We start from the raw sequence: 27711 nt of genomic DNA on the forward strand, positions 1-27711 counted from the left end.
GACTATGTCACAAATTAAGTAAGGAGATATCTTTAATTATATCACCTCCCCTTCTCTTTCGTGGGACATATTTGATCCCTTTGAAAGTTAATGAGGGGGGATCCTTATCATGATATAGGGCAAAGTGACGACTCAAACTATGTTTTGGCAAAGCATTTTTAATATTTCTAATGTGTTCTTGAAGACTGTGCTTCGTGTGGTCTAAATATTGCAGACCGCACGAGCATTCTAAAAGGTATACTACATGGGTAGTGTTGCAATTGATACAATCGGTAACATCAAAGGAAATTTGATTACTGTTAGATAGAAAAGTTTTCCTGACAGGGTGCAGATATCTACAAATAGAACAATTTCCACAAAGAAAATTTCCAATTGGTTTGGTGTTAAGCCAAGACAAACTAGGAGTCTGGGCAACATCCCTGCCAATATCACTTGGTGCCAGTACATCTTTTAGACTTCTTGCTTTTCTGTAGATAAAATTTGGATGACTACTGATATGGCCATTTAGTATAGGGTCAGTAGAGAGAATAGCCCAATGTTTCCTAATAACTCACTCAATCTGTCTGTTCATAGAATTATAATTAGTAATAAAGGAAACATCTGCTTTATTACCGGTCTCACGTGTCTTTTTATTTTTGGGAATAAGCATACTAGCACGATCCATCTTTCTAACTTTATCCACGTCAGTCATTAATTTTTTGTAACTGTAGCCCCTTTCCATGAATCTCAGGAACATAAATTGTGCCTGTTTCTCAAAGTCTGCATTATTACTACAGTTCCTTTTTACTCTCATGAATTTACCACCAGATATGTTATCAATCCACGAATGCTTGTGGTTACTGGAGGCCAATAGAAGATTATTAGTATCTACGTCCTTGAAGAATGTAACTGTGTTGACACCACTATCTTCTGATGCTGATATAGTTAGATCCAAATAGTCAACATTTCTTGCATCTGTGTTTTGTGTAAACACCAAGTTAAATTCATTCTTATTGAGATGTATAAGGAACTCATTGACTGACTCTTCATCACCTTTCCAAATACATAGAATGTCGTCTATGTATCAATGCCACACTATTATATTGGTACTGAATGGATTATTAGATCAAATATTGAGAGCTTCCCAGTTCCCCATATACAGGTTTGCGAAACTGGGGGCAAATCAAGTGCCCATAGCAGCTCCGCAAACCTGCAAGAAGAAATGGGATAAAAATAGAAAATAGTTGTGGGTCAGTACATATTCGATTGCTTTCAGAATAAATTGTCTATTTAGATCATGAAGCTGGTAATCACCTTTTAGATAGCAATCAACTGCTGCTAGTCCCTTCATATGTGGGATACTTGTGTACAGAGCTTGTACATCACAAGTGTAACGGTTGTACCCCCACCCAATCTCATATTGGCCCCTATGTGAGGATACTGTCCCATGTCACATGTAATGTAGTGTGGTGCACCTGCTGGCTTACAGGACACCTGAGTCTCCCGCTTGATAGTATAGGGGAATTAACCAGGACTGGCTCGTGAGGTAGTGCTGAGATCGTACTCACAGTTCGTACAGCGCCTCCATCTCTTCCAGATCCCCACGACAGCAGGGAAGAGTCTCTGGAAAAGAACCCCTGGGTGCAGCTTCTCCCTGAATGACTCCAGGCTCAGGCGAGAAGGTTCTTTTAATCAAGGCAATCTTTATTAACATCTTGGTTGGCAGACTGCACATCATAGCAGCCGGTCTCTAGCCGCACATTTTCAAGGTTGCCCACCTCAAGGAAGTTCCTGGACACCACTCCTAGTCAGGGCCCTAGAAGCTGTCCTTGCTCTTCCCTAACTCTCTAATAAAGAAAGGGGAATAGTCTGCCACCTCTCCCCTAAGGGAGGGCCACAATCCTGGCCAGAGCCCTAGCACTTTGTGGGATCAGATTATCACACTGCAACTCTCACTGCACACAGCAGACCTGGACAGACTTGAACTGACACTTGAACAGCTAACTTTAGGAAGTGATGCGTATTATATAGCTCCAGGAGGCACCACCCCTATGTCACTGTAAGTGGACACACAGCATGCTGTCACTTCCTTTTGCTACATATTACACCTCACATGGGATGAGGGAAACCTCATGATTACTCCTGGCAAACCTGCCCTCTTAACAGGGTTTACTGCACAGGACGAGAGAGGCATGTAACCCCAAAATTACACAGGGCTAACCCTCTGGTGGATCCAATGGTCCCCACTTGGTCCTAAATTTGCAGAGCCTTCCTTCAAACGGGCAACTGCAAAAATACACAAAAACAACAATATCATTACAGGAATACATTTGCACACACCATACATAATTACTGTACCCAGAACTATACTATATAGATTACTCCTCAGGAGAATCCAAACATCAGTAATAATGTCTGGGGTCAGGCTTCTTAACTTCTCGCCCATTATGATCAATCACTGTGATGCTATAGGATCTAAGCAGCCCATTTTCTGGTCTGTATTCCATTTTGTTCATATAAATGTTGCGCCCAACACTCCAAACCCTCATTAAATAGCATATTCTAGACTCTGTTCTATGCTCAGAATAGCTAGACTTGGACTTGAGGTAGTCCTCCACGGCTTCCCTTAGCCAGGTACTTCTATTACCCTCTATCTCTTGCATTAGAGGTTCAGGAACATAAGGATATTCCAACCCATGCGACTGCTTATAGCGCGCTACTATGGCCCTCTCAGCCCTGCTGATCCTTATCAATTTCTTATTCCCTGCTTTGCCTGGCAGGACCCAAGACAGAGGCTCTTCAGGGGCAATGACATCATAAAGGATAGATGATCCCTTTGGGGTGACTATTCCCTTCTGTATCTCATACCACCGTCTTACTAATTCTTCCTGGCGTTCCTCAGCTGAGTATTCACCCACATCCCACCAGTGGTCAACTATATCTTCCCGCATTAATACAAATCTGGTGTGGTCTAACCACTGCGAGTACCCTTCATACAATGGAGCCCACCACTTGGTACTATGCTCCAAGGACTGCTCCTTCACTGGCACTGCAGTATTTCTCTCCCACCCGTCTTTACTACCAGGAAGCCTCCTTGCAGTTGGTAGGGGTGTATGTCGACGTCTGCCATGACACAATTATTAGTTGCGCTGGGTAAGGGAGACACACAGCACAGCAGTCTCTCTTGCTCACCAGCTCTTCGCAACTGAGGGACAGGAAGCGCACATCCAGCTACTCCCTCAGTCAGTTCCATTTTCCATTGGCAGATGCAAGGACCCCTCCCTCTGGTGGAGATTAGAGGAGGGTCCCACAGCTTCACGTCATGAACCATTATCGGCTCTGAGCCTGTCACAGTCCAAGAGGGCGCGGCCATGGCTTTTGCACCACTTCCCCACTCAGGGTGGGGTTCTCTCTTTTGCACCTTTCCCGGACAGATTTTTGCAAAAGTATTTTCTGCACACAGCCCACGCGGTCTCTCAGGGAAGCGGGAGCCGCCATATTAGATCACTCTGCAATCCATATAAGAATCTCAAAGCAAGGTCTTCTGCTTTACTTAGGTTATGTTTGATATCCCCTGATTTCATATTTCCAGTAATTACATTGAAATCATGATGCACCATGTTGAAGAAGGTGTCAACGTGATGACCTTTTGACTGAAATGGGTAAAACGTGCTATGAAACGCGTAGGATTACTACTGTCTAATTGATCCCCTCGATTGGAAGGGTACTCCGAGCCCAATTACTAACTATCCGAGGTTCAGCGGGTTTTTAACGATTTTGAGCTGCGTTGTATCGGCTGACGGCCGTCCGTGCTTGATGGCAAGCCGCAAAATTGCGTGGAGCAACAAATTTTCAAGTGGGACTGTGGATCTGTTCCACACTGAAGCTCTCTACACCACGAGCCAGCAACCAGATGGAAGGCTTCTAACATCAGTCGGAAGTTCCTAGATGCCAGCCTGAGAACAGCTACATAACTGCAGAGGAAACACTCCGAGGCTCCCGCCCCACACCATCTGAGGGTGCTGCGTGTGAGACTGATCCTGCTGCTATCGGCATGAGGAGACTGGTAACACATGTCTTAGTACATGATATGCCTGTTTAAATCAACTTTGATGTACACAGATATAATTACCTTTTAATATAATCATTTTATTTGAACATACTTCACCATTTGCGTTGTGCGCTGTTTTTTCTTGTGTCTCAATATCTTTTAGGGGTGCTGAGCCACTCCAATACTAACAGCTGCAGACGCCCTCATCACCAATTAGAGGTTGTTGTTATTCTATATTTAACACAGAGGTTATCATTATATGTGTGGTTAATTGATTCATATTTACACTAGTGTTGATTATAGTAGCGCACTTTTTATTTTTTATTTATACGTAGGGACTCCTGACCCAGGAACACTGCAGGACAAACACTTGACTGGCCTGTAGCTGGTATCTGACAAAGGCAATTCTGATGCTCTAAACACACATAGCAAAAGCATAGATATGAGAATTGTGTACTTTTCCCAAGTAGCTCTCTGGCTGTCTTTCCAATGCAAGCCATGCGTTCTTAAAGTCCTATCCATCTAATATGCCCAGAACACAAAAGATGTCACTGTACCATTGACAGTAATAACACTGAGTGCACTGGGATATAAATGTATAGCAAGGGATATCAGTGAGTCACTCAATGTTGGTTAGTGTACAGTAACATGCAAGATAGACACCAAAAAGACAGGAAATATTTGGTCTTGCAGTATATACTGTAGTCTTTAATAAAAAGTATAACGATCCACTTGTTTACATTTTAAGCTTTAAATGAAAACCCACTTGATGATCCTCGAGTTACATTTTTTAAACGAACACTAGAAGCAAACTTCAACATCTTCAAGCATATTTTAATGTTGAAATGTTTCCTATTCTGTTAACAGGGATTCTGTTTTGCCCTCCTAAGCACTTATCTCGAACTATGCCGAAGATAACTACATTTTCAACTTAAAAGGGAAAATGCTTGCACAGACAAAAAGCTATATTCTCCATTAGCATTCCCTAGTTCAAACATAATGTACTCTTGTGCTTTTAAAGGAAAAATGTCTTCTTATCTTGAATGGTTATAACAGTTGAAATGTACTTTTATAGTGGCTACAAAAGCTATACACTGACATGAAGTGACAATTATTCAGCATAGTATTAATGGCTCATTTGGAGTTATTAACCCTTTGGGTGCTTCAAGACATAGGCACCATGATGTAGAGGGTTAGTTTTCTAGGAGAGATCCTATGTGTTGGGAAATGGAAAAGTACAGTAGTACTCTTCCTATTCTCTTTCTGATTTAAGGGAAGCAGTGGTCAAGTCACCACATTTTGCCGGCACAAAAATTGTTAAGTAAACAATTCACTTTTGCTGTATATTGCAGCACCTGCATCTTTTGTAGTACAGCCCACAAAGACACTTTACTGACTTTATAAAGAAGTGTATCTCTTATTTGCAATATATATGTATATATTGCACTTCTTCCCACAATTTTTTAAGGAATTTGATAACATGTTTGAGAGGATCAAAAAATCTCCAGAACTGAACCCCATTAATTTAATCTCCTGGGACCCCTTGCTTCCCGAGGGTTAAATCTCCTGCATCACGGATCCCGGGATCAGGACTTTTAAATAGCCCCAAGATATCGGCACCCCATACAGAGGCCTGTATCTCGGGAAGCAGGGGGTCCCTGGACCTGAAATGAATGGGGTTCAGCTCCGAACACCTGCTGCTTCAAAGCTATGTACAAAAAATAATAATTAAAAACAAAAGCTCCATTGCATCCAGTGCCTACCCACTAAGGTAATGAAGGTGTTAACCTTGCCTGCCACCCACCATACCCCCAAATAAACATACCCTCTATACTAATGCCCAATATCCCTATTAGCCAAATAAATAAAATACAAATATTTACCAAATAAAGAGGACATAAATACATTTTAAACATAAAATCATTGATTGTCACTCTGAATAACTAGATCCTCTTGGTAATCAATATTAAGCTATAATAATAATAATAAAAAAAAAACATTAACAATATTAAAATACCTTAATAACTTCCATTCATTACCTTAGTGGCTAACTTGTAAGGTAATGAAGGGGTTAAACCCTCACACCACCCTTCCCCACAAGAGGCCAAACAATCCACCCTTGGGTAACTACCCCTATCACCAAACCCGCTGCCCCTCAACAAGAGTTCCCCCCGACCCCCCACAGTAATTGGCAATAGTCATATTAGCCAAATTTGGCTAATTGGACTTTTCCACATTGAGAAGTATAACATTGTTATTTTGGCAGTTTTACAAAGGTAATTGTAGGAGGACATGTGCAGAGGTACACAATGGAGACTGTTTTAAGGTGAAATTAAAACAAGGCTTTATTGTGCCTGTCGCTTTAAACACAGCAAAAATCAACATAAGAGAATAAGCCAAACAAAAAAAACCTATCTCTGCTTTGGAGACTATCTACACATGTAGCTCAGCCCTCTCTGACTGGGTTGGTTAGCTAAGCTATTTACCAGCCCCAAATCATGGAGACATTTATCAATACACATGACATAGATAATAGTCTTATACGAAAAGTCTTATCTGTTAGCTGGGCTGCTGTAGGGGAAGCATCTCTGCTCTCTTGGAACCGCACCCTTGTGTGCACAGGCAATATCAGGCTCCAAGTTTAGAATCTTGTCCCCTTTGTCTTGTGGTCAGCTTGTCGCTCAAGACATCTGTCCTTCCTTGGTTCAGCCCAGTTGTGGACTAAGGAATCTCTGCTCTGTCTCCTAGTCCAGCTCAGGTGTGAGCTAAGGTGTCTCACTTCCTGTCTCAAAGGCAGGCTTTTTCTACCACCTGCAATCAGCCAGGTGGTGTTAGTTAATTGCCTACCAGCAGTTAACCACCACACTGCTGGATTAGAGGCACATTTGTGAACAGGGATAAGTCCCCTGTTACAGTAATGCATCTTTTTTATTTTTATTATAATTTTTTCGACATGCAATAGTTTTGAAGCAGGGGGTGTCTAGAGTTGAACCCCATTAATTTCAGCTACGGGACCCCCTGCCTCATGAGATATAGACCTCAATAGTGGGTGCCAGTATCTCGCCGCTGTTTAAATGTACTGGTCAGGGCAATGACACAGGAGATTTAAACTTGCAGGAGACACTGGCACCCCTTACCTCCGTAGGTCTGTATTTTAGGAAGAAGGGTCCTCAGAGCTGAAATGAATGGGGTTCAGCTTCATACTAACCCTGCTTCAAACCTGTGTACAAAAAATAATAATAATAAATGCGAAAACTGCTGTGCGGGGATACATAGAGAAAGACTGCTTCTCTCTGCTCTCTCTCCACCGCTCTTATAGACTGGAGGCGGCCGGTAGGATTAATGCTGTGAGAGTCCCATTCAGAAGTAGGGACCCCCACTGCATTAATCCTTCTGGGACTTTCCTCTCAGTCGTGTTAGCTGTAGCCGTAATGCGGCCGCATTAGCTGCTCCAAATCGTGGCACGGAGTGCAGTATGTCTTGCTACATCTGTATTCACAAGCTATACATTTGGATCATAGAAATACACTAATGGTTTTGGTTTCATCCAAATCTAACTTCCTTTTTTTTTCATAGAAAAATGTAGGGCCAAGGATTTTTTTTTTCAAATGATGACCCCTTTTGAAGATTACATAAAGACGTTCTGGTAGAAAGTCTTTCATTATATGATCAAGTTATAATATTTTTCAATGTCTATTAGTAATCTTCTTATATTTCCAAATGTGTCAATTAATAAATTATCTCTGTTGAGTTTGGCTTTTTCTTATGCTGTATTTACCACTACTGGATCATATTTTTTAAAATGTCTGATTGTACTACAAACATTTCCCTATCTGAACAATCCCTCCTGATCCATGTTTTTGTGATTCTATTATCGTTTGTGATCTTAAAACCTTTGATTTTATTATGAATTGTTCTTGTTGCACAAATGCTGAAGACTTGATTTTCCAGGTTCAATATTTTTCCAGGGAAATGTTAAACATTTTCTTACTAAAGACCCAATAGTGTTTTCGTTGTAGTTTGTTTTATTGGAAAGCTATAATGAAAAAATAAGTAGCACAGTGCAATGTATTTCTTATTTGGTAATAGGCAAAATATGTAATATGTCATATCTTTATCAAGAAAATATGAATATGTCAGTGATATTATTTTACAGGCTCTGCTGCATGGGACTTTCACCGCTGCATCAGCACTATTAATGCAATATATCTGTCAAGCATTATTAAAATTATTTTTGATGTATATCTTGGTTCATAAAGCTGCACATTGTATTGAAATTGCCCTGGGGAATATTCTCGTTGCACTGCATCTCGGCAGATATTATGATAGGATAGGCATATTCAAAACATACCTTAACATTAACAAGTACAATTGCAACACTTTTCCCTTTCATTTTCTAGTAGTCTTCGAATGGATACTCCCATTTTGCTTTGGCGTACTGGGAGTTCCGGGAATTTCTGAAAAGGAATACTGCTATTAAAGAGAAATGCATGCACTTGTCATAACTGTTCAATTATTATTTCTAGGATTTCAATCTCTGTTCACAAAATATGATCAAGCCCAGTTGCAACTTGAACATTTATCATGTGGCCGGAAACCTGAGTTCTTTTTTTAGAGTTTTGTTAATGTTAAATTATTTACTTTACTAATTAACTCTTTACATTGGTTATCAAATAAATCAAACTATGTTAAGCCCACACCACATAAGAAGCTCAAAAAAAAATGTTAATTGCAGTGTGTCCAATCTGTGTTCTATGCCAACCAATGAGAGTAATCACAAACTAATGAAAAGGCTAATTATATTCCCATGCAATTTTAGACTTGCCTACTGAGAATTCCAATTGATTGTTACATCACATTATAGGCTAAGACTCTGATAATCTCTTAAATTTGGAAATCTTATTGGCATGGCTGTTTTCAGGCATTATTCATCCAGTAATGTTTGTAATTTTTGGCCTCTTGCCTTGTCCCTTGCTTTCAGAGCTGCAGCATTCCTCTTGTACCAAGTTCAGCAGCAATCAGGCAAGGAAAGGGAGAGGAAGCAATGGTGGTGACAGTGGCAGCAGCATTCAAACATTGAACCCCCTCCCCCCTCACTGCCTGTGTGAGAAAGAGCTCTGCATAGGAGAGGAACTGAGGGAAAATGGAGAACTGCAGTATCTTTGTATTGGGGGAAGATGGGAGGCTGCAGTGAGTGTGAGGGAGAGCGGGCTAAAGTGTGTGTGTGTGTGTGTGTGTATGTGTAGAAGGGGACTGCAGTCTGTGGGTGTAGGGGGGAGTTAAAGTTTGTGGGGGGGGGGGGCAGGAGAGGGTGGTTGCAACGTAAAATCCTCCAACTGTACCTATTTAGCAGGTACACTGCATGTTTTTGGGTCCTGAAAAGAGGCAGACAGCAGCTAGAGAGCAAAGGCTCAGCAGCTAAGCACAGCCTCTGCCTGCCTCTTCCCACGCAGGGCTTCACTCTTTCACCAGTGTGCGCAGAAATCTAGGTGCACCCAGATGTCAGACCCAGCTTCCGGCGCGCACCAGCAAAAAAGAGAGGGAAGCAGGCCAGACATGGGAAGAGAAGGCAGCAGCTAGGGGAGCCGGGGCCTGGTGGCAGCGGAAGCAGAGGCAATGACAGCAACCAGAGGCTGGAAAGTTCCAGCGACACCTGTCCCGGCTCTCCCCAATGCATGCGGCCCTGATCCAGATGGTGTCATTGATATTCTTTCATACGTGACATATGGCACTAACCCACGAATCTGCTCAACCTAAAAAAAGCTGAACAATAACAACAAACTTTATTAATAACAGTAAAATGAATCATATGTTAATACTGTAGTTATTACTGCAGTATGTAACACATTGTGAACACGTTCCCTTATCCAATGTATATTTGGAGCAGCATTCAGAAATGTTATGCATCTTAATTTTATTCTACTAAAATGACATTCCATAATTGATTCATCCTAAGCCAATTAACCTTGGCAGGTTACAGCCTCTAAATCCCCAGCATGAACCTATGAGTTAACATGGGGCTGTAGTTTTGGATATCAAAAGCCATTGTTGCTAGTTATGCATGCAAATTCCCTTTCATCTTATTCATGCACAGCTTCTTTAAACAATGTACCATGGATTCTACACCTACAGGTAACCCAGGGTTATCGGGATAAAATGGCTGTGGCAATCTCCCACTGCAGGGACTTCTCCCCACTAAGAAAATGCAGTCACTACAACTGAACATGCCCTGGAGTAGGGGGCTTCATCTGTGCCATACCTCTTTGTTTGAAAATTATATTTTCATAAGAAATAATCTATATTGTTCAAAAAAATTCACTAACCATAACTATTTTTCTCAGTTTTTTTAATAAATTTATATTTATTCAGAGATTTTACGGATAAAGAAAGAAGATAAATAGAGGAGGGAAGCATTTCAAGCTAAATTTACATATATTAAATTAGGTGTGAACATATTTTAAGTTTAGCTGAAGAAAAAACAAATATATCTAGAGGGAGAAAAACAATATTTGGAAAAGGGACAAACGATGGTTAATTCGTTTGGTAAAAGATAATAATTATAGACTGGGCTCTGCTGGGTAGTGACAGACTTCTAATGGGAATTTCTCATTTGTTTTATATATACTGTTGTATAATGGTGTAAAGGGATTAAAATAGTGGCATTTTTTGTAGTATGGTTTGGTATAACCTTCAGGTCCTGGGGATTGCCTTTAGGGTCTTGATAGCCTGCACATTTCTTTCTGAGGTGATCACGTTATTGGGGTCCTCTGCAGCATCACTATCTAGTTTTGATCATTTACAGCTCTTGAGAAATGTAATTTTTTCCTCCAACTATTACAATTTTATCTTTCCATTAATGAAATACACAGTTCCCTAATTACTGAATATGTTCACTAATTAAGTGTCAACAGATCGACCATGTTCATACATTTGGATGCACTAAAAGATGAAATGGTGCTGGTGGAGGCTGAAAACTGCCAAGCAACCACTATGGATGTTTTTAATATTGTACAATAAATTTGTATTTTATATATGAAATTACATCCTCTTACTGCTTATGCTGTGTACCTAAGGTGAAAACAATTCAGATTCTGGATATTACAGCATGCCCTGAGACTCTGCTTCCTTTGGGAGAAATCCGTACCGAAACCTCCAGGGAAAAATCACTTTTAGTGTCACCACTGTGATGATGCTCATCTCCAAACAGGAAGTGGACCCGCAGGGCTGAGGTAGGGATGCAAATAAACTGATAAGTAAGTGCTACTGGGCACTTGAGAAAGAGCTCCCTATTTGGCGCACCAAAGTCAAAAAAGTTTTGTAATGTAGTTAATGTAAAATATAACATTTAATCCATATAAATTAAAAGGAATTGGCACTTAGAATAAAGCAAGTGAAATAAAATAACCAATAGACCTGAATGGTCATAAATTCAAAGTATGGGGAACAATACCTAATAAGTCAGCATTTTGACACTAATAGGTTGATTGTCATATAGAATCAGCACAACATATCATTCATAATCATGATTTTATATCATCTGGTGGGGCTTTGACAAAGCCCCTCAGGGGTGAAATGCGTTAGAGTTTAGCAGTGGGGTCATTCCGTTTTCTGTTCATGATTTAACAAATACATTTTTGTACTAGCACAGTCCAGCCTTCTATTTTTGTCCAGCGGTACCTGCTTACCTCCTCCCTTCACAGAGAGGTTCCTTCTCCAGATCATATGTACAGTGGAGCACACCTACCCGGACGGAGCCACGAGATAACAAACAGTGAATCATTTCCAAATTTCTCTTATGGAGCTGCCTCAGGTAAACTGGCCATATATGCAGGTCATTTAAGGGGTCCAGTGCCGGTTGAGAAACTTCCACTGGTGGTCATCCCTGTCTGATTTATTCAGTTCCGATTGCTAGGTCAATTCCCACAATAGGGGTATACAGTGTAGAATCATAGGCTCCATATAATCACTTTAAACTCTCACTCCAACATGTCCGGATGTCTTGGCAAAAGTGATATTTCTCAGAACATAGGACTGTTTACTCTGTAGCACTCATCAATTTTGGGGGGACCGTACCCCTATCTATCTTACAATTTTATATTAGTGTGTGTAAACTGTTGAAATGTACAAGGTCTATCAGATATTGACTCTATGGAGCACCTCCTTTCAAAAGGGTTTGAACAACTGTAACTATTTTCATAGTGGTAATAAAAAGATGTTTCAATTATTGTAGCAAGGACAGTGCCTCATTAAAGGCATATCACAATTGTGTATGTGAGCTATAGCAGCAAAATTATATGATGTATCAATGTTGCAACACTGTAGTTGTTGATCTTATAATTTGCTAAACCCACAGAACAAACCCCTAGAGGGAAATGCAGTGATAGATCTCTGAATATTCAAAGCATATACAGTACACGTTACACACTGGGAGACAAGAAATATATCTTATTAAACCTGTTCCACTAGTTAATGTGTACAAATCCTGTTTTGCAATCAGTATGCTGAACTAATACACTTTAGTACAAAATACATAAAATCTTTTTGTGTGTTTTGCCATTCCTGGGATGATGGGACTGGGAGATTTCTGTCGTTCTAAAGCATGTCCTGACAGCGCAGGTTCAAATGGCTCAGTCACTTCCCCTGTGACTTGAGGAACAGTTTTCTTTTACTTCTTCTTTCTTTTTGCTTTATTAGCTCAAGAGATATCAGTGGTACTGGGCACACACTCACTGGCAGCTTCCACATCTTGCTTGCACTCACAGGGCGTTGCTTGCTTTTGCAGCTGTTTGTCTTTGAAAATTTGGGGGCACACATCTTCCATGTGACCAACTTCATGACAGGCCCAGCATACTAAATTCATCTGTGGATACAGCTCTCTTCCAGGCGCCACATGCGAGTTGTCGTCATCATCATCGTATGGCCTGAAGGGACACTGTTTTTCATGGTTACAAAACAAACATTTCACGTCGGCCATTTTAGAAACCCGGCAGGGACAACTTCCTAGCTGCAATTTTCACTTTCTTCAGCAAAACATTTTGGTTTTCTGTTTGGGTTCAGGGTGCTATTACATCCACACTTCGCACATTCTCTGTGTATGCTGTAGCACAACTGGTTATACACAGTGGAACAGACTTCACTCACAGCAGCTGTACTTTTACTTCGGCTGGGTGGCCATTTTAAACCCCCGCATTTATTTACAAACCCACAGACCTTTTAGTGTCGACCCGCATTCTCCACCATATGGCGACAAACGCCCTTCTTTTGTAGCGCTGACGTCTGTCTGGGTTCTTCCCGACACAGTTTTCTAGGGTTAATTATACAACAAACAGGATCATGCAAAGTATTACGTTGCTTAACTCAGGCTTCTGCATTTCACACAGTGTCATTTTTAAGAACCAAACCAAATCAAATAAACAAAATCCTATCCCATTCAGGGATCTAACTACACAGCAGAATCAGCCTCTCTAACTGCTGCTGGGCCAACTAACCTGGTTCCCCAGTTTAAAACAATGCCCTCTCATTTAGGGTCACTAGATAAAGCATACAGTCTTTTGATACGGCAATAAACATGTGTTCGTGGTGGGAACTCGGTCCCAAGTGTCCAGGCAAATCCTCTGGTACTGTGATACTTGAAGGGGCCGTCCACCCCGAACTGGATGCAGGGGAGCAGCGAAACCCCCAGTCTCCAGGCTCTAAGAAGAGACTGAAATGCAAACCTCTCTGCTCTAAATACCTGTGCTAGTGATTAGGAGAGCAGGTGAGGGAGAACTAGACACATTGTAATCTGTGGTCTGGATTTTCCATCCACCAGCCTGAGTTAATGTGAAGCTGTGGAATGGATCATTTTGCACAATTCCTGCACTTTCTGACCTAAAACGGGGCAGAAAGCTGCATAACATCTTTGGACTATGTCACACCATATATCCTCTTGGCTACTTATCTACCCTGCTTAACACATAGGACCTGGTACCAGTGCAGGCAGTGTTAGGGTTAATCTGGTGTTTCTCCTGAAGTAAGCTGCTCCCTTGAGTGACGAGGGAGGGGGAGTTGGGGTTAAGGTCTGTGTGTTGCGCTATCAGGGGCTCAGACCTAAGACCTCCCCCCTGGGTACAAAAGGGGCTGCAGAGCCTACATTTAGGGGTTCTGGAGCTGAGAGTGTTGGAGGGTTCAGAGTTTTGGAGAGACCCTCTCCCTTAGGGGAGTGGGACAACTACCCCTTATTCCACCAGGGAATAAGGGAGCTAAGGATAGACCCTTAGGGCCTCAAGCTCCCTGGGTTGAGTCCAGGGGTCCATTCAATTGTACCTCTTTTATGCTGATCAATTTGAAGAATAAAGACTGTTGCTGTTTTATATATTTCTGCCTGAGACTGCAGTTAATCAGGGAGAGTACTAGAGAGCTTTCCTGTAGGGACTGCCCCCAGCTCTGTTGGGACCTGTGGGGAATGGAGCCGCTGCATCGAGTGAAGAACTGAGAAAGAACCCTAAAGCCTGTCCTGTTCTTTCCCACTACCACCGACAGACACTCAGGGCCTTCCTGTGAACCAACAGATAGCACCATCACAAGGTAATCACAGTGATTCTCCGTTAGGGTGGGGGAACATGGGTTACAATAGGATAAAGTATCTATCGTTTAAATTTAGCATAGGTTGAACCTGATGGACATATGTCTTTTTTCAACCTCCTCCACTATGTAACTATGTAACTATGATCAAAATTGTAAAAAGTAAGTTCTAGCAACTGCTTTCTAAAGAAAACAAGGCTCTCTACTGTAATTCCTTTCAAATTACGTCTGCTAGATTGCACTGTAATTCTTGTGTCAGTTCTTTTAGAGCTGTTAAAAAGCCTAGAAATGCGAGATTAAAAGGGGGCTTTTTCAGACACTGCAAAAACACATTTCTTTTAGTTACAATCTTTTTTTTTTTTAAAAGAGAAAGCAAGTAAGCAGCTTAATGGAAAATAGTGCTATAAGGTATTGGGAGAGATGTTATCTCAGATCCTCAATTTGTGTACTTTCGTCTCAATCCAACCATAGTCTGACTTGTAATAAGATCACACTATACAGTAGTAGAGCCAATGTAGGACAGGGAATTGTATTGCTTTTCCCCTGTAAGCATGAAGTAAACTAAATCGTAACATTCTTTTTGTTTTACTTTGAAACACATTTACAGTAATTGTTTTTATACTATATTGACCTTGCCAAAATGTGTGTAACATGAATGAAAGATTTTATTTCATTGCAATACACAATTAGTAATACTTAATTGGTTTTATTATTCTAATTGATCTTCACATTTCTACAGTGCAATCTCACCTTACCAGTTGCCATTTTTTTTTTACAGAATGGGAAGCAGTTTACTGTAGGGGTTTAAATGACCATCCAGTAGGAAGCCTTTGTGGGGTCCTTTTGGTCCATGGTTTGGTGGACATTTTCTTTACCGCGGAGGGAGATTTAAACTCAATAACTTCCTCAGTTAATGTGTTGGGAATTTTGGGGTTCCTAGAGCTAAAAACAGAATCATTTAGCTTCAGAGGAAACCTCCAGTTCCTACCCTATAAAACAATGTTTATTGCTTTAATAAATCCAAGAGTAATGCAGATTTATTTGAAGGTAAAATGTATGTTTACATTTATTGTTTGGCTACATGAATGTGAGCTCTATTACAAGAAAAATATTTAATATGAATAAAAGAACTGCACAAATTCTAAACACAAATGTAACGAGAGATGGTAAAAACCACGTGTGGGAAATCAGAACCTTACAATCTTAAGATTTCTGAGAACCAGAACCGCAGCCCAAAATAATTTAGAGTGCACCTAGCCCTTACCAAAGACTGTATGCTTTGAATCTCTCACATACCCCAAAATTAACCACCTGGGCAAAACTGATCAGCCCACATCACTCCAGGTTTGACAAACGTATAACACCACCAACACCTTTTAACCATAACTTTCTATTTTCCACTTTATCATTTTTTTGTTTGTTTGTTAATAAATAAAACATGTTACATGCCATCATACCAGCAAACATAACATTATCCAACAAACCTGAACCCTAAATTGGGTGGGAACATTTTGGGTAGGTGACAGAAGGCAACGCATCACTCTATGGCCTGTCGAGCCAAGGGTCATGCTTCCATTCCCCTTGTTGATCAGGGCTTTCTTTAATAAGATCAATTATCTTTAGGAGTGTCCATCAAAATGTTATCATTTCGAGGGTAACTGCACAAAATTCTGCTCAGTGTTTCTTAACACATACTCACACTGTTATTACTTACAAATGGATAATTATCAAGTATTATCTCCATAACTATTGTACTGTAGGTCAAATGTACCAACATATGGGACATTAGCTTAAAATTGTGCAATCCTCTTTCAGAAGCAGTAACTTGTTTAAAGTTGTATCTGGGTGGTTAAATATAGTTTACAATTATTTTTAATATTAGTTTGTAAACATGAAATGCTGAAATATACAGTAAGAAGTGTTTAATGTCTGATCTCACTGTATGTTGAGAAGAACCTTGTGCTGGAAACGTGCCCATCCTCTTCTGTCACTTCTCCTTATTGATCCACTGACCAGGGACTACTTGACTACTACAGTACATTCTCCCATTCAGGGACCTACAGTAAGTGAAAATAAAATGTTCTTCTTTTTCAAAGAAAAATAACAAAGTTGCTAAATGTTTGCTTTGAGTATGATTACATTTATCTAAAAAAGGCTAATTAGATTATTAAATTGTTTACAAAATGCTTTTTTGTAAGCTACAACCACTCAGTGGGAGCATCATGTTAAAGTAACAATACGTGATGCTCAATATTTTTACATTTATATATGTGTGTGTGTTTGTGTGTGTGTGTGTATACTGTGTATAAAAAATAAACTAATATATATATATAATATATATACAGGCATACCACACTTTAAGTACACTCACTTTAAGTACACTCGCGAGTAAGTACATATCGCCCAATAGGCAAACGGCAGCTCACGCATGCGCCTGTCATCACGTCCTGAACAGCAATACCGGCTCCCTACCTGTACTGAAGCTGTGTGCAAGCGGGGAGACTATAGAGCTTGTTACAAATGCGTTATTTACATCATTTATGCACGTATACTGTATAACGATTGCAGTACAGTACATGCATCGATAAGTGGGAAAAGGTAGTGCTTCACTTTATGTACATTTTCGCTTTACATACATGCTCCGATCCCATTGCGTACGTTAATGCGGGGTATGCCTGTATATAATTAGGTGTGTATGAGGATACATATATATATATATATATATATATATATATATATATATACTAGTAAAATACGTTAGGAAAATCAAAGATTCTTTTTTTTCTAACATTCCCTGAATATTCGCACTTGTGATAAATGCCATATTCACAGATAATTCGAATGTTGGAGAATAATTTGCCCATTGCTAAACGTGACATTGTAGTTTCTGATTTGCTCACAATGCAAATATATATATTGGCAATAGAGGGGGTTCCCAGAGTTTTAAGTACTGTGATTCGGTCCTGCCGGACCCTCTGCTTCATGCAGGTCAAAATAAATGTTAATAGCTAATATTACAAATTTTAGGGGTGGGCACTCCTCAGCACGCATGTTTGCAATTTAAGGGTTTTAAGATAGTCATTAGAATGACTGCATGACAGCAATGGTTTAAATTGTTTAAAATTGTTTAAAACGCTGAAGCATTTTGTGATGATTTGCACAATTTATGAAGACATTTATGCCAGGCTTATGGGTAGCACACAAAACATTTTCTAGAATGTATCCATTTTGCATTTAGGTCTTTAAAATGTCAAAACATAAATACAACTGATTTCTTCTCAAATAAAACAGTAATCTGAGTAAACTAAAACATTTTTACAAACAAATTGTTGCAAAAAATACAAACTGCCAAGTTTTTGTAGACACCTCCTTCTTGGGACAAGGCTGAATATTGCTCTTGTGTAAGATATGGCTTGTTATATATAACTTGTGTGAAAATGTAGTAAACCAAAGACTAAAGTCTTTTAGCCTATTACAAGTCCTATAGATGATGCTAATGGATGAATAAATGTCATACAAAAGAAGATATCCTGACATGAGTGAAAAGCAGAGGAGTGCTGTGTGTCTAAAATCCTAATATGAATTGTCAGTCACTTCTACTCCTTATGACGACTGTCACTCTTTTTTCCCCTATCCAAAGGGAATAGAGTACTGAAATAAGCAATGTCACATATATTTTTCATTTCTATGTAACTGATAGGAAGTGTCATCTGATTATAGCTGTCAGCGGTTTCTCCTGTATTTATGATAAATGGTTTCATGTTAAAAGGCTATTAACTGGTACCATCTGTTGGACTTATAAAAGACAGGTAATCCTTTCCAATCCTGATTCAATAAAGATTCATTAGAAGAATGAGTTGCCTTACGTTACTGTAGGTCAATCCATGAATAAAAGGATTTACTATTTTAATCAGAAGTCTTTTTAGCATTGGTATGCTGTACAGTAGATACTAAACAAAGTGGAAGAAAACGTGAAACCAACACAAAAAATAGTGCAATTTAAAGTCTCATGCTTTAGTAAACCAAAATAAAATGAATAAAGTAAATGTTTTGTCATTACCTTGGATACTCTGTTTGCAACTTCTCGACCTACTGTTAGACCCTGGACAAAAGTGCGCGCTGCAATAAAAGCTCTCGTCACTTGAACTTTGATTTTCCTGGGTACATCTCCAAATGGTTTCAGTTGGTCAGCGTATTTGCTGATGCATTCCAGGTAATCTTCAGAGAAATTATACTGAGGATTTATAAGCTGAAACATGCGTTCCAGAAGACGGGCCCAAAAGTCATTGAGCATTTCCTCCAGGTTGACATTGCCTCCTGTGTAATAACGTTTCAGTTCAGTAAATAAGTCCTGGAATACCTCAGAGTTCTGCATATACAGCATTCCATAGGTCCTCACAAACATGTCGTTTAGAGACTTCTCTGCATTTTCCAGGAGTTCTCTGAAAAATTCTAGACAAAACAGAGAAAAAGAAAAAATAAGCAACTTGTTATATTAGTTCACTGCATTTACATCATATTTAAGAATGGCTGCCAAAATAAAATAAATGAGTGTCATATTTGTCACTGAAAACTTTTTGTATGCAAACATCTGAAAAAGGGTATACAGTATTTACTACATATATTTAAAGAGTTGAATATGTTAAAATCAGTGTTACTGACATTAAAAACAGAAAAACAAACATGCTGGGATTTCATTGGCTTCCTAACAAAAGGGCAAAAACCTAACGCTGATTTTACTATCTAAATTGAATATCAATAATATGCTAACTTGGTAAACTACAAAATAGAAAGAAAATTATTTATTGAACAAAAAATAATGATAATTTAGTATCACATGTATAAACAGTTTACAGTTAGTCTAGCATGCTTTAAATTGTAATATATATATATAAAAAAAAACAACACAAAAGAAAAACAAAAGGTTTACATGTTTTACAGTTTAAGTAAAATATATTGGGCCAGGTTTGCCTTACATTGCATGAGCCACATGTGTATCATACCAGTAATCAATAATATTCCTTTAATTTTAGGTTTGGCATGTCTATCTACTGTATTAGATTTTAAAATTGTACTTGAGGTTATTGTACAAATTCATTTTGACTGCTACAGCCATTCAACATCAAAGTTTTTATTTTGGGCAAAAATATATATTGCAAATTGATCAAAATGCATACATGTCAATGACAAATCAATTTAAATGATTTTTCTGTGACAAAATGGTATCCACTTGGTCAACGAATCAAATTACACATCTGTCAAGACCTCAGGGTTATGTTTTATAGTATCTGTCTGTCTGTCTGTCTATCTCAATTTCTTGTATACAGTAGTGCATATACAGAGCAAACCCTGCTCCTTTGCGCTTCGAATTGAAGGTGGCTATAGGGCCTAGGATTTAAACCGTATGCAAGCAATGGGGATTTTGAAAAAAATATTTAGTATTAAATACTCTTTTATATGCTAATTTGCCGCATTAAAAATACTGCTGATATATTGCTGCTGTAAAAAAACAATTATCCCTGCTTTACTGCTGGGAACATGACTTTAGTAAATAAATTGATCATTAAAATTGGCGTTAAACACTGATAACGCCAATTATTTCATCGAACTTCATTGAATCAAAGCCATTGTTCTGTGATGAAAGCTAAGTGAAGAAACTCCTACCAGTAGAGGTTCTCTGCGGACACACTGAATATTCTTATAAAACTAGTGCAAGTTGTATTTATTCATTATGCAGTCTTAACTGTGGGTCTAAGACTTAATTATTGCTACCAATGTAGTTATCCCATTGCATGAACATGCAGAAGATAGTAGAATACCAAAATCCAGTATACTGTACATATGTGTCTGTTCACAAAAGAAGGCTGAAATATTACCCAAATTTAATATTATGGTATTGTGTGCACGAGAGTACTGTACTGTAGTTGTCATTTCCTTTGCTGAATATAATTTCCTTCCCCTTTATATATCACCTTAATTAATCAGGAATATGATTGTGACAACAAATAAACAAATTGTTAACTTGCCTAAGATACTCACATAACTAAAAATCCTAAATGCTATAAAATTAGTCCCTTCTACTCACCCACTGTTAGTACTGAATAGGTCCAAACAATTAAAAAATATATATCTGTGGTGCAAAAAAGGAAAAAAATAGTGTGGTATGGTTTATTATTAAATTGCAATGTGAATACACTTACAAATCTGTGTCTTGCATTAAGGGATATTTAGTAATGTATTGGATTCCCAGAAGACCACACATTTTTTAGCCATACCGAAAAAAAAAATCATTTTTTGGGTCACAAGTATTTTTTGCTGTTGTAACACTAACTGTTTAAAACAGCAGTGTAAGCTGCAGTCAGGTTATCACAGTGGCGCTGCTGCCAGAGGATTAATGTTGTGGGGGTTCCCATCTAAAACATGGACATGCTTACACTGCCTCCAGCGCCACAGACCATTGCTTTTTTGTGGCCGCAGCTTCATAGGGTTGTGAACAAAAAACTCACAAACGTCTGCACAAAAGTTTGGAATCATTTACCTGCTTTCATTTTTTTTCAGTTTATTTTCCATAATAACAAATTCATAACCGAAAACCAAACGAGTTCAGCAAAAACAAAACACCAGTGAAAGTGCTAAACCTCACGAGTAATTTAGAGTGGTTTGACAATAAGGACCCAAGGTTACAATAAAATCAGAGATGATTAGGACAATTCATTCCTTTAATCTCCTTCTATTATATCATGTACGTATTTTACCATCCTTATGACATTTGAATTTGTAGCCAGAAAATTATCCTACAGATGTTCGCCTGACAGAACATAAATTAAAATCAATTAATATTCATCAATGTGGTTTTTTTATGGGTATGGACATAAAAATGATGTTTATGTTACAGATTTTCTTCTTCTATTCTTTCTAACACTGACAGAAGCTTGAGGCATATCAATGAGCATTCTGCTCAAACCAACTGGCAGGATCAGAGAGTTCACTGCAGACGAGTGAGGAAAGATGCGGTGACATGGATATGTCACACCTTTTCTTGGCCTATGGAGGTGTAGTGTAATTTTTCAAAATAAATTGAATGCAGATATGTTTCACAGTATTTATGTTGAATGGCGTTCATATTACATTTACTGCAGTGTAACACAACTAATAAGGGTACAGAACATACGTATTCAGCGCTGTACTGATTGTAAGGGATGATTCAGGTAATTTCAAGCCCTTATTTAATTGCAGCAATCTAATTTGAATACATTGCTCTGCTTGTTTTATGAGGATATGATCAAAAGTAAGTAGCAATATTGCTTGGGTGTATTTATTTACTTTGGGGATTCTTTAAATTCATGATCCATACTCCATTAAATAAATACATATTGCTACAGTAGATCTACAAAGAGTCCAACTTTTCTTTTTGTCATGTTCATATGTGGAAATGTCAGCTTTTATCTGTATTTTATTTCTGCCAGAAAAAAATATGGTTGGTGTTTATTTAAAAAAAAAAAAAAAAAATAGCATAAAAAGGCCTTGTGTGAATCAGTACTTTTTTTTATTGTACTGTATATTGAAAAGAGAAATATAAAGAAACAAAGCCATTGGTGATAGCGCAGCATGAATCTGGATCCAAATGATCTGGCCAAAAAGGAGTAAGTTTAAGGGGAAATACATTATAGAACAGATGTTGTTCGTGAATTGGAAAGCAAAAGGTTAAGCCAGAGGAAGGGTGTGAGAGAGGAGAAAATAAAAGAAAATACTGGGTGTCTGGCAATCCTTTTTAAAGCTTTTGTCATGGCAGCAGAAGACCTTGCAAGAGGAATGCAGTGAAAAATGGTTTTGAAGGAAAGGAGACTCTTCCCCCTTCCACTTGATGATACAGTGGGCGTATGCTTGATTTGCAAGGAGTGGTGAAGAGCAGGCAGATAGAGCTATTTACGGATGCGTCAGGATTTGTGGGTTTTGGGGCATTTTTTAGGGCTGATGTGCGCTGAGCGATGGCCGGAAGAGTGGGGGCAGCAGATGTTTATGGGAACTTAACGTTCTTAGAGCTCTTTCCACTTTGAGGTCTTTCTGCTCTTTCCACCATAGTGACAGTGGAGCTATGGGGGGTGGAGCTGTCAAATGGAAGTCATCTTCCTGATGGACAACATGGGTGTGGTGGAGGCTGTATATGGGCTAACAGCGTTATTTCCAGCTACTGAGGTTGCTGTTCAAAAGGGCCTGGATCATAATATATGGTTAAACACATGTTGGGTGTGGATAACAATATAGGGAGTGCCCATTCTCATTTTCAGCTTAAGGCACTCCGGGAGTTAGTTCTGGAAGCGGCAATGATGGAAGAACCATGACCGGATCAGCTGTGGTAGGAAGCAGTTCAGGAATGAAGGAACTAGTGAGGGCTTCCTTTAGCCCTGGGTACGTGGTTAGCATGCACCAAGACTTGGGAAGAATGGCTGTCCTGATTAAGTGCAGACAGGGTAGAACAAAGGCCTGAGGGCGTAATGATAGAGATAATCAAGGATAAAATGTTAAGATTCCTGGTAAAGAAGTGGGAATTTCAAGGATCAGCCACAATGATAGCAAACATTTTGGCAGGTGTCGTCTTCTTAAAGTTGAAGGGAGACGGGAACTTTACTAAGGATTTCATAATATACAGAGTAGTGACAGGTTGGAAGAGAGGAGACTAATCCAAGGATGAGAGGGCCCTGATTTCGGCAGCCATACTGGAATTTTTTTTTTGGTATGACACACAAAGCATTTTTTTCTAATTACGAAGTACAGCTATTTGGCATAGATTATTGCCTGACGTTCTTCGGGGCCATGAGTATTAGTGAAATAGTAAGCATCTCAAATGTGTGAGTGGGATGCAGGGTCTGTTAGGTTTAGATTCACAAGATCTAAAACTGACCAGGTAGGAAAAGGAAAATGGGTTCATCTAGGGGGTCATTAATAAGGAGGTGGGAACCCCCGCTCAGATGAAAAATGTATGATGGGGTGTAGATTTACATACAACTAAACTTGAAAAGGTAAACCCAGTTGCGGGCACTCTCCCACCCTGCTGGGAGGTGAATGATATTAGTTAAAAGAAAAACTATAATAAACAACATCGTTAAAATATATGGTGTTAAAATCGAAAAAAATCGGCGCAGAAAGGATCCTATGTTAAGCACCTGGTAAATGCTAGGATATTATAGTTGAACCGGAATCTGGGCTACAATTGTGACGGTGAGGGGTAACCAGGCCATTAATAAAGGTCATATGCCCGGCTGGTTACCTCTGAGCCACATGGGGCTGACATAGTGTGTCAGCTCTTGAGCCCCGTCATGGCACATGCATTGTGTTGTAATAAAGAATTTATGTGTGTTTTACCTTTCCAGGAGGGCTAACCAGTGGAGATTCTCAGGCTACAGTATGAGTTTCAGGGTGGGTTTTGCGATGAAAGTGTTGTCGGAAGGTGTCTAGGTAGAAGGGGTCCAGAGTGGCTGGACACCCAAAAATGTATCCAGGAATCAGGTCATATTCCCGGGGACATGTAGACACAGACCTCTGGGCAAAATCCTCCCTGGAAAGCAGTTGTGTGACTCACCGCCAGGTTTCCCTGCTTCAGCATAGGCCAGAAAGGTAAATGAGGGTATAGGGATATGTGTATCCCGGGTACAGTCAGGGGTCCCTAGGTTAATGGGAGTCCTCCAGTATATGCCCTAATCACCAGAACCAAGTACAGAGGTTCTGGGGTGCTTCAACCTTCGATAAGGTTGCAAGCTGATTTTAAGTCCAAGTGCAAATTCTTATGTGTTAGAAAAGTCACTCTGAGATTGAACCTAAGCATTATTTGGTTCAACTTTGTACACATTTTCTTTAAGAAGGTCTAGGAGCACTGAAACTGAACATGAACATATTTTCAGTCAAAGCTAAGAAAAGAGGGACTCAGACAAAATTGTGAAATATTTTTATTTCTGACATTGTGTATAATGGTATATGTTTATGCACTGTATATTAGCTGGGGATTTCCAAGTCCGTTGTTCCGAGAGATACTGTGGCTACCAAGCCTGGTGCCACTGATTCTGCTCTTGTCCTGGAGTTGAAAGCCACAGAGATTGCCAAGGTGTGGAAGCAATTTGGGCAGAGGAGCTAGACTCAAGTAACCTCATCCTGGTATGAATGGAAATCACTACCATCACTACCATTTACCCAGACCTTGAGATGCCTAACGCCACAGGTGGCTTCTGACTCACAGGGAGCAGAGGTGCCAAGTTGGCGCATGCCGCTGTCAGATTTCGAATCCTTCCTTGCCCGGCTTCAGTAGACTAGCAAATCTCTGATTGGCTTGTAGGAATTCTCCCACGCTCGGACTGGCTGGAGTAGTATCTCCCAGTCAAGGAATTTTGGCATCTCCGGAAGAGATACAGCCATGGCGTCTGCTAACTCATGCCGATTTGAGTTCCAGGACTTTTGGGGCTAAACCCCTGCAACCTAAAGACATTGTTTCATGGACTGTAGAAGCTAGGAAAGGCTATTTTTTTCACCCAGGCCCCCAGTAAGTGTGTTTTTCCATTTTATATTGTAATCCATTGTGTGTACGTGTTTCCAAGGAATAAATCACAATTTATTTTACCTCCTTGTTTTGCTCAATGTTATGATCCCGATTTTAAAGGTGTTAATACCTGGTCTCCCGTGACAACAATAAAGTCCAGAAACACAATCAATGGTATGCATGAAACCAATGATATCCCTAATAACATGTATAGGGTAACCATATGCATTATAATCTGTCCTGTAAGGCGGGTGAGGGAGTACGGGCAGTGCAGACCCCAGGTTGGTGCTCCTTCCTTACTGATTCATGAGAATGGGACAGTGGTGTCCTCTTTGTTTCCAGTTTAGAAGGGTTCTGGAGAGATGGGCGGAGCTAGCAGGTTTTGGGGATTTGATAATTAAGTCCCATTCTTTTATGATTGGGGCAGCATCCGAAGACGCTAGATTAGGCCTAGAGAAAGCAGTTTTTAAAATGCTGGGCAGGTGGTCATCAGGGCATTTTAAGGGTTATGTTAGACCCTGTACAAACTGTTTAAAGAGTTCAGTGATTGATTTTATTATTTGTTTTTGTCCAGGTCAAGCCCCTCTTGAACTCTGGCATGCAGGGATTCCTATGTTCACTGGGTAGGAAAGCAACCTGAGAGTAGGCCAGGACGAAGGTATTTCAGCCTCACACACATTACTATTAGTGAGTGGAACAATATCAATCAATCAGCCAATGATAAATGTTTATTTTAATGCATGACTACATGGGTATATTTGCTTTTACCCACATGTGTGACTCAGTGCATGAGAGACATATACACAGTGTGGAACACATAGGGCTCTATAGACCAATCAGATGGTGAGACACCGCTATAAAACCTCCCCTTTAGCTATGGGACACCCCTTCACTACTTACCAAGCCTTAAGAAGGAGTTTCTTTACATGAAACTCACGCGTTGGCTAGTTCTATCATGGGCCCGTGCAGGGAATATTTTCTGATCAAAGCACTCTGTTCGCACTGCGACTGGCTGTGGATTCCTGCCCCCGCTCGAGGGTGATTGTGCCCACCAATATTAAGGCTAAATGCTACTTTGAAGAATGGTGTTCATAAGGTATCATTGTTTCCACTTAGTTAGCATATCTAACCCATGAAACTACATGGGCAGCAGCCTCTGCACTATACCCAGTATTTAATGATTCTAGCCCATTCATGAATATGGACTCTAGGTTAGTTCAGTAACTATTACATTCTCATTAGTAGCTCTGGTCCTGGACGAGTTATCTGATTACTGTAAGGATACATAATAGGGCTACTTTGTTAACAGGTTACTCTGTCAATTATTGTTACTTACAGTATATGGGGAAGCAAGAAGAGTGACTAGGAGTTCCATTTATTTACACAACACTAAGTCTGATATCAGCAAGCAATTGTACTATTTTTCACTCAGTTAAGGACTCCTTCAGGATAGACATACGTGGTGTTTCCTAAGCACACAGCTGGTAATCACACACACAGGAGTTTCAACCCATAACTGAATCACCTTTCAATTAAGTGCTGTTTAGGCTACCTACTTTAACGCTTGTGCTCACCATGAACAAGGTGGGTCCCCGGTACTGAAGAGGGAATAGTATAAATACCACCCACGGCAATGAGGGCACGTCTGGAGAGTGGATGGTAAAGGTATCTGGGTCAGGGTTAGAAATATAAGAACAGTCCTGATACTTGCCAAGGTCAGGGTTGGAGGGGTCAGTGGGATAGTAGGAGTCTGATTGCCATGGTCCAGGGGTAAAGCCAGTAGGATAGTAGAAGTCCGAGTGCCATGGTCAGGGTAGGAGAGATGCGGAAGGTCAGAGGTAAGCCGGGGTCAGGGAGAAAGAGGTACGGAGTCCAAGTGTTAAGCCAGGTCGGTACACAGAAGATCAATCTGAAAGCAAGGCAAGGGAACACAGGGCAAGGCAAGTAACGTGGGAACAGCAAGGCTACAAAGAACTATGCTCAGCCAAAGTGCCAGTGGCACATCTCAGCATATATGAGGGAAGGGATCCAATGGGCAGAGGAGGAGCGGAGGTGCGGCCTCAGTGGAGGCAAGGATAGGTGGAGTGGTGCAGGAGACAGGTGGGAGTGATTAGGTTATTAGGGAATGTTTACATGCAGCTAGTGGGTGTGCAGGAGACAGATGGGAGTGATTAGGTGATAGTAGATGTTGACACGTAGCTAGGGAGCGGAGCACACGTGACAGGTGTGCGTGCCGCGTGGTGCCATCACATGACGTGAAGGGGAGGCGGGGCCAGTCCCTGTGAGGTCATGAGTACCTTCCCGTGTGCGTGGTGATGCCAGCAGAATCTCCTGAGGTTGCAGGTAAGGGAGGGAGCGCGCTTCGGGGGACGCGTTCCCCGATTCCTTACACCTACCTAAGCAAAATTGGATATTATTCCTACCCCTGGACATTGTTTATCAAGGGTATACTGCATTATAAGTAGCTAGGTTCCTATACTAGTTCATCTGGCTAATATAGGTCACATCATAGGGCTAATCTGTCATCAAGCTTTATGGCTATACAGTACATTGCTACTCCATTGGGATCTATTAGAGTGAACAGGAGTTC

The 27711-nt window shown here is 40.1% G+C and overlaps 1 protein-coding gene across 4 annotated transcripts in view; it reads right to left on the minus strand.

Moving 5' to 3' along the window:
- GPC6 (glypican 6) overlaps nt 1-27711 on the minus strand; it is a 1577578-nt gene that overhangs the window by 840319 nt on the left and 709548 nt on the right. For all 4 annotated transcript variants that reach the window (XM_075590866.1, XM_075590865.1, XM_075590869.1 and 1 more), the window contains one exon: nt 18654-19045. In XM_075590866.1, the coding sequence (XP_075446981.1) occupies nt 18654-19045 (392 nt within the window). The remainder of the gene's footprint in view (nt 1-18653; nt 19046-27711) is intronic.

This window comes from Ascaphus truei, chromosome 3 (assembly GCF_040206685.1).
Source record: "Ascaphus truei isolate aAscTru1 chromosome 3, aAscTru1.hap1, whole genome shotgun sequence".
NCBI classification, from domain to species: domain Eukaryota; kingdom Metazoa; phylum Chordata; class Amphibia; order Anura; family Ascaphidae; genus Ascaphus; species Ascaphus truei.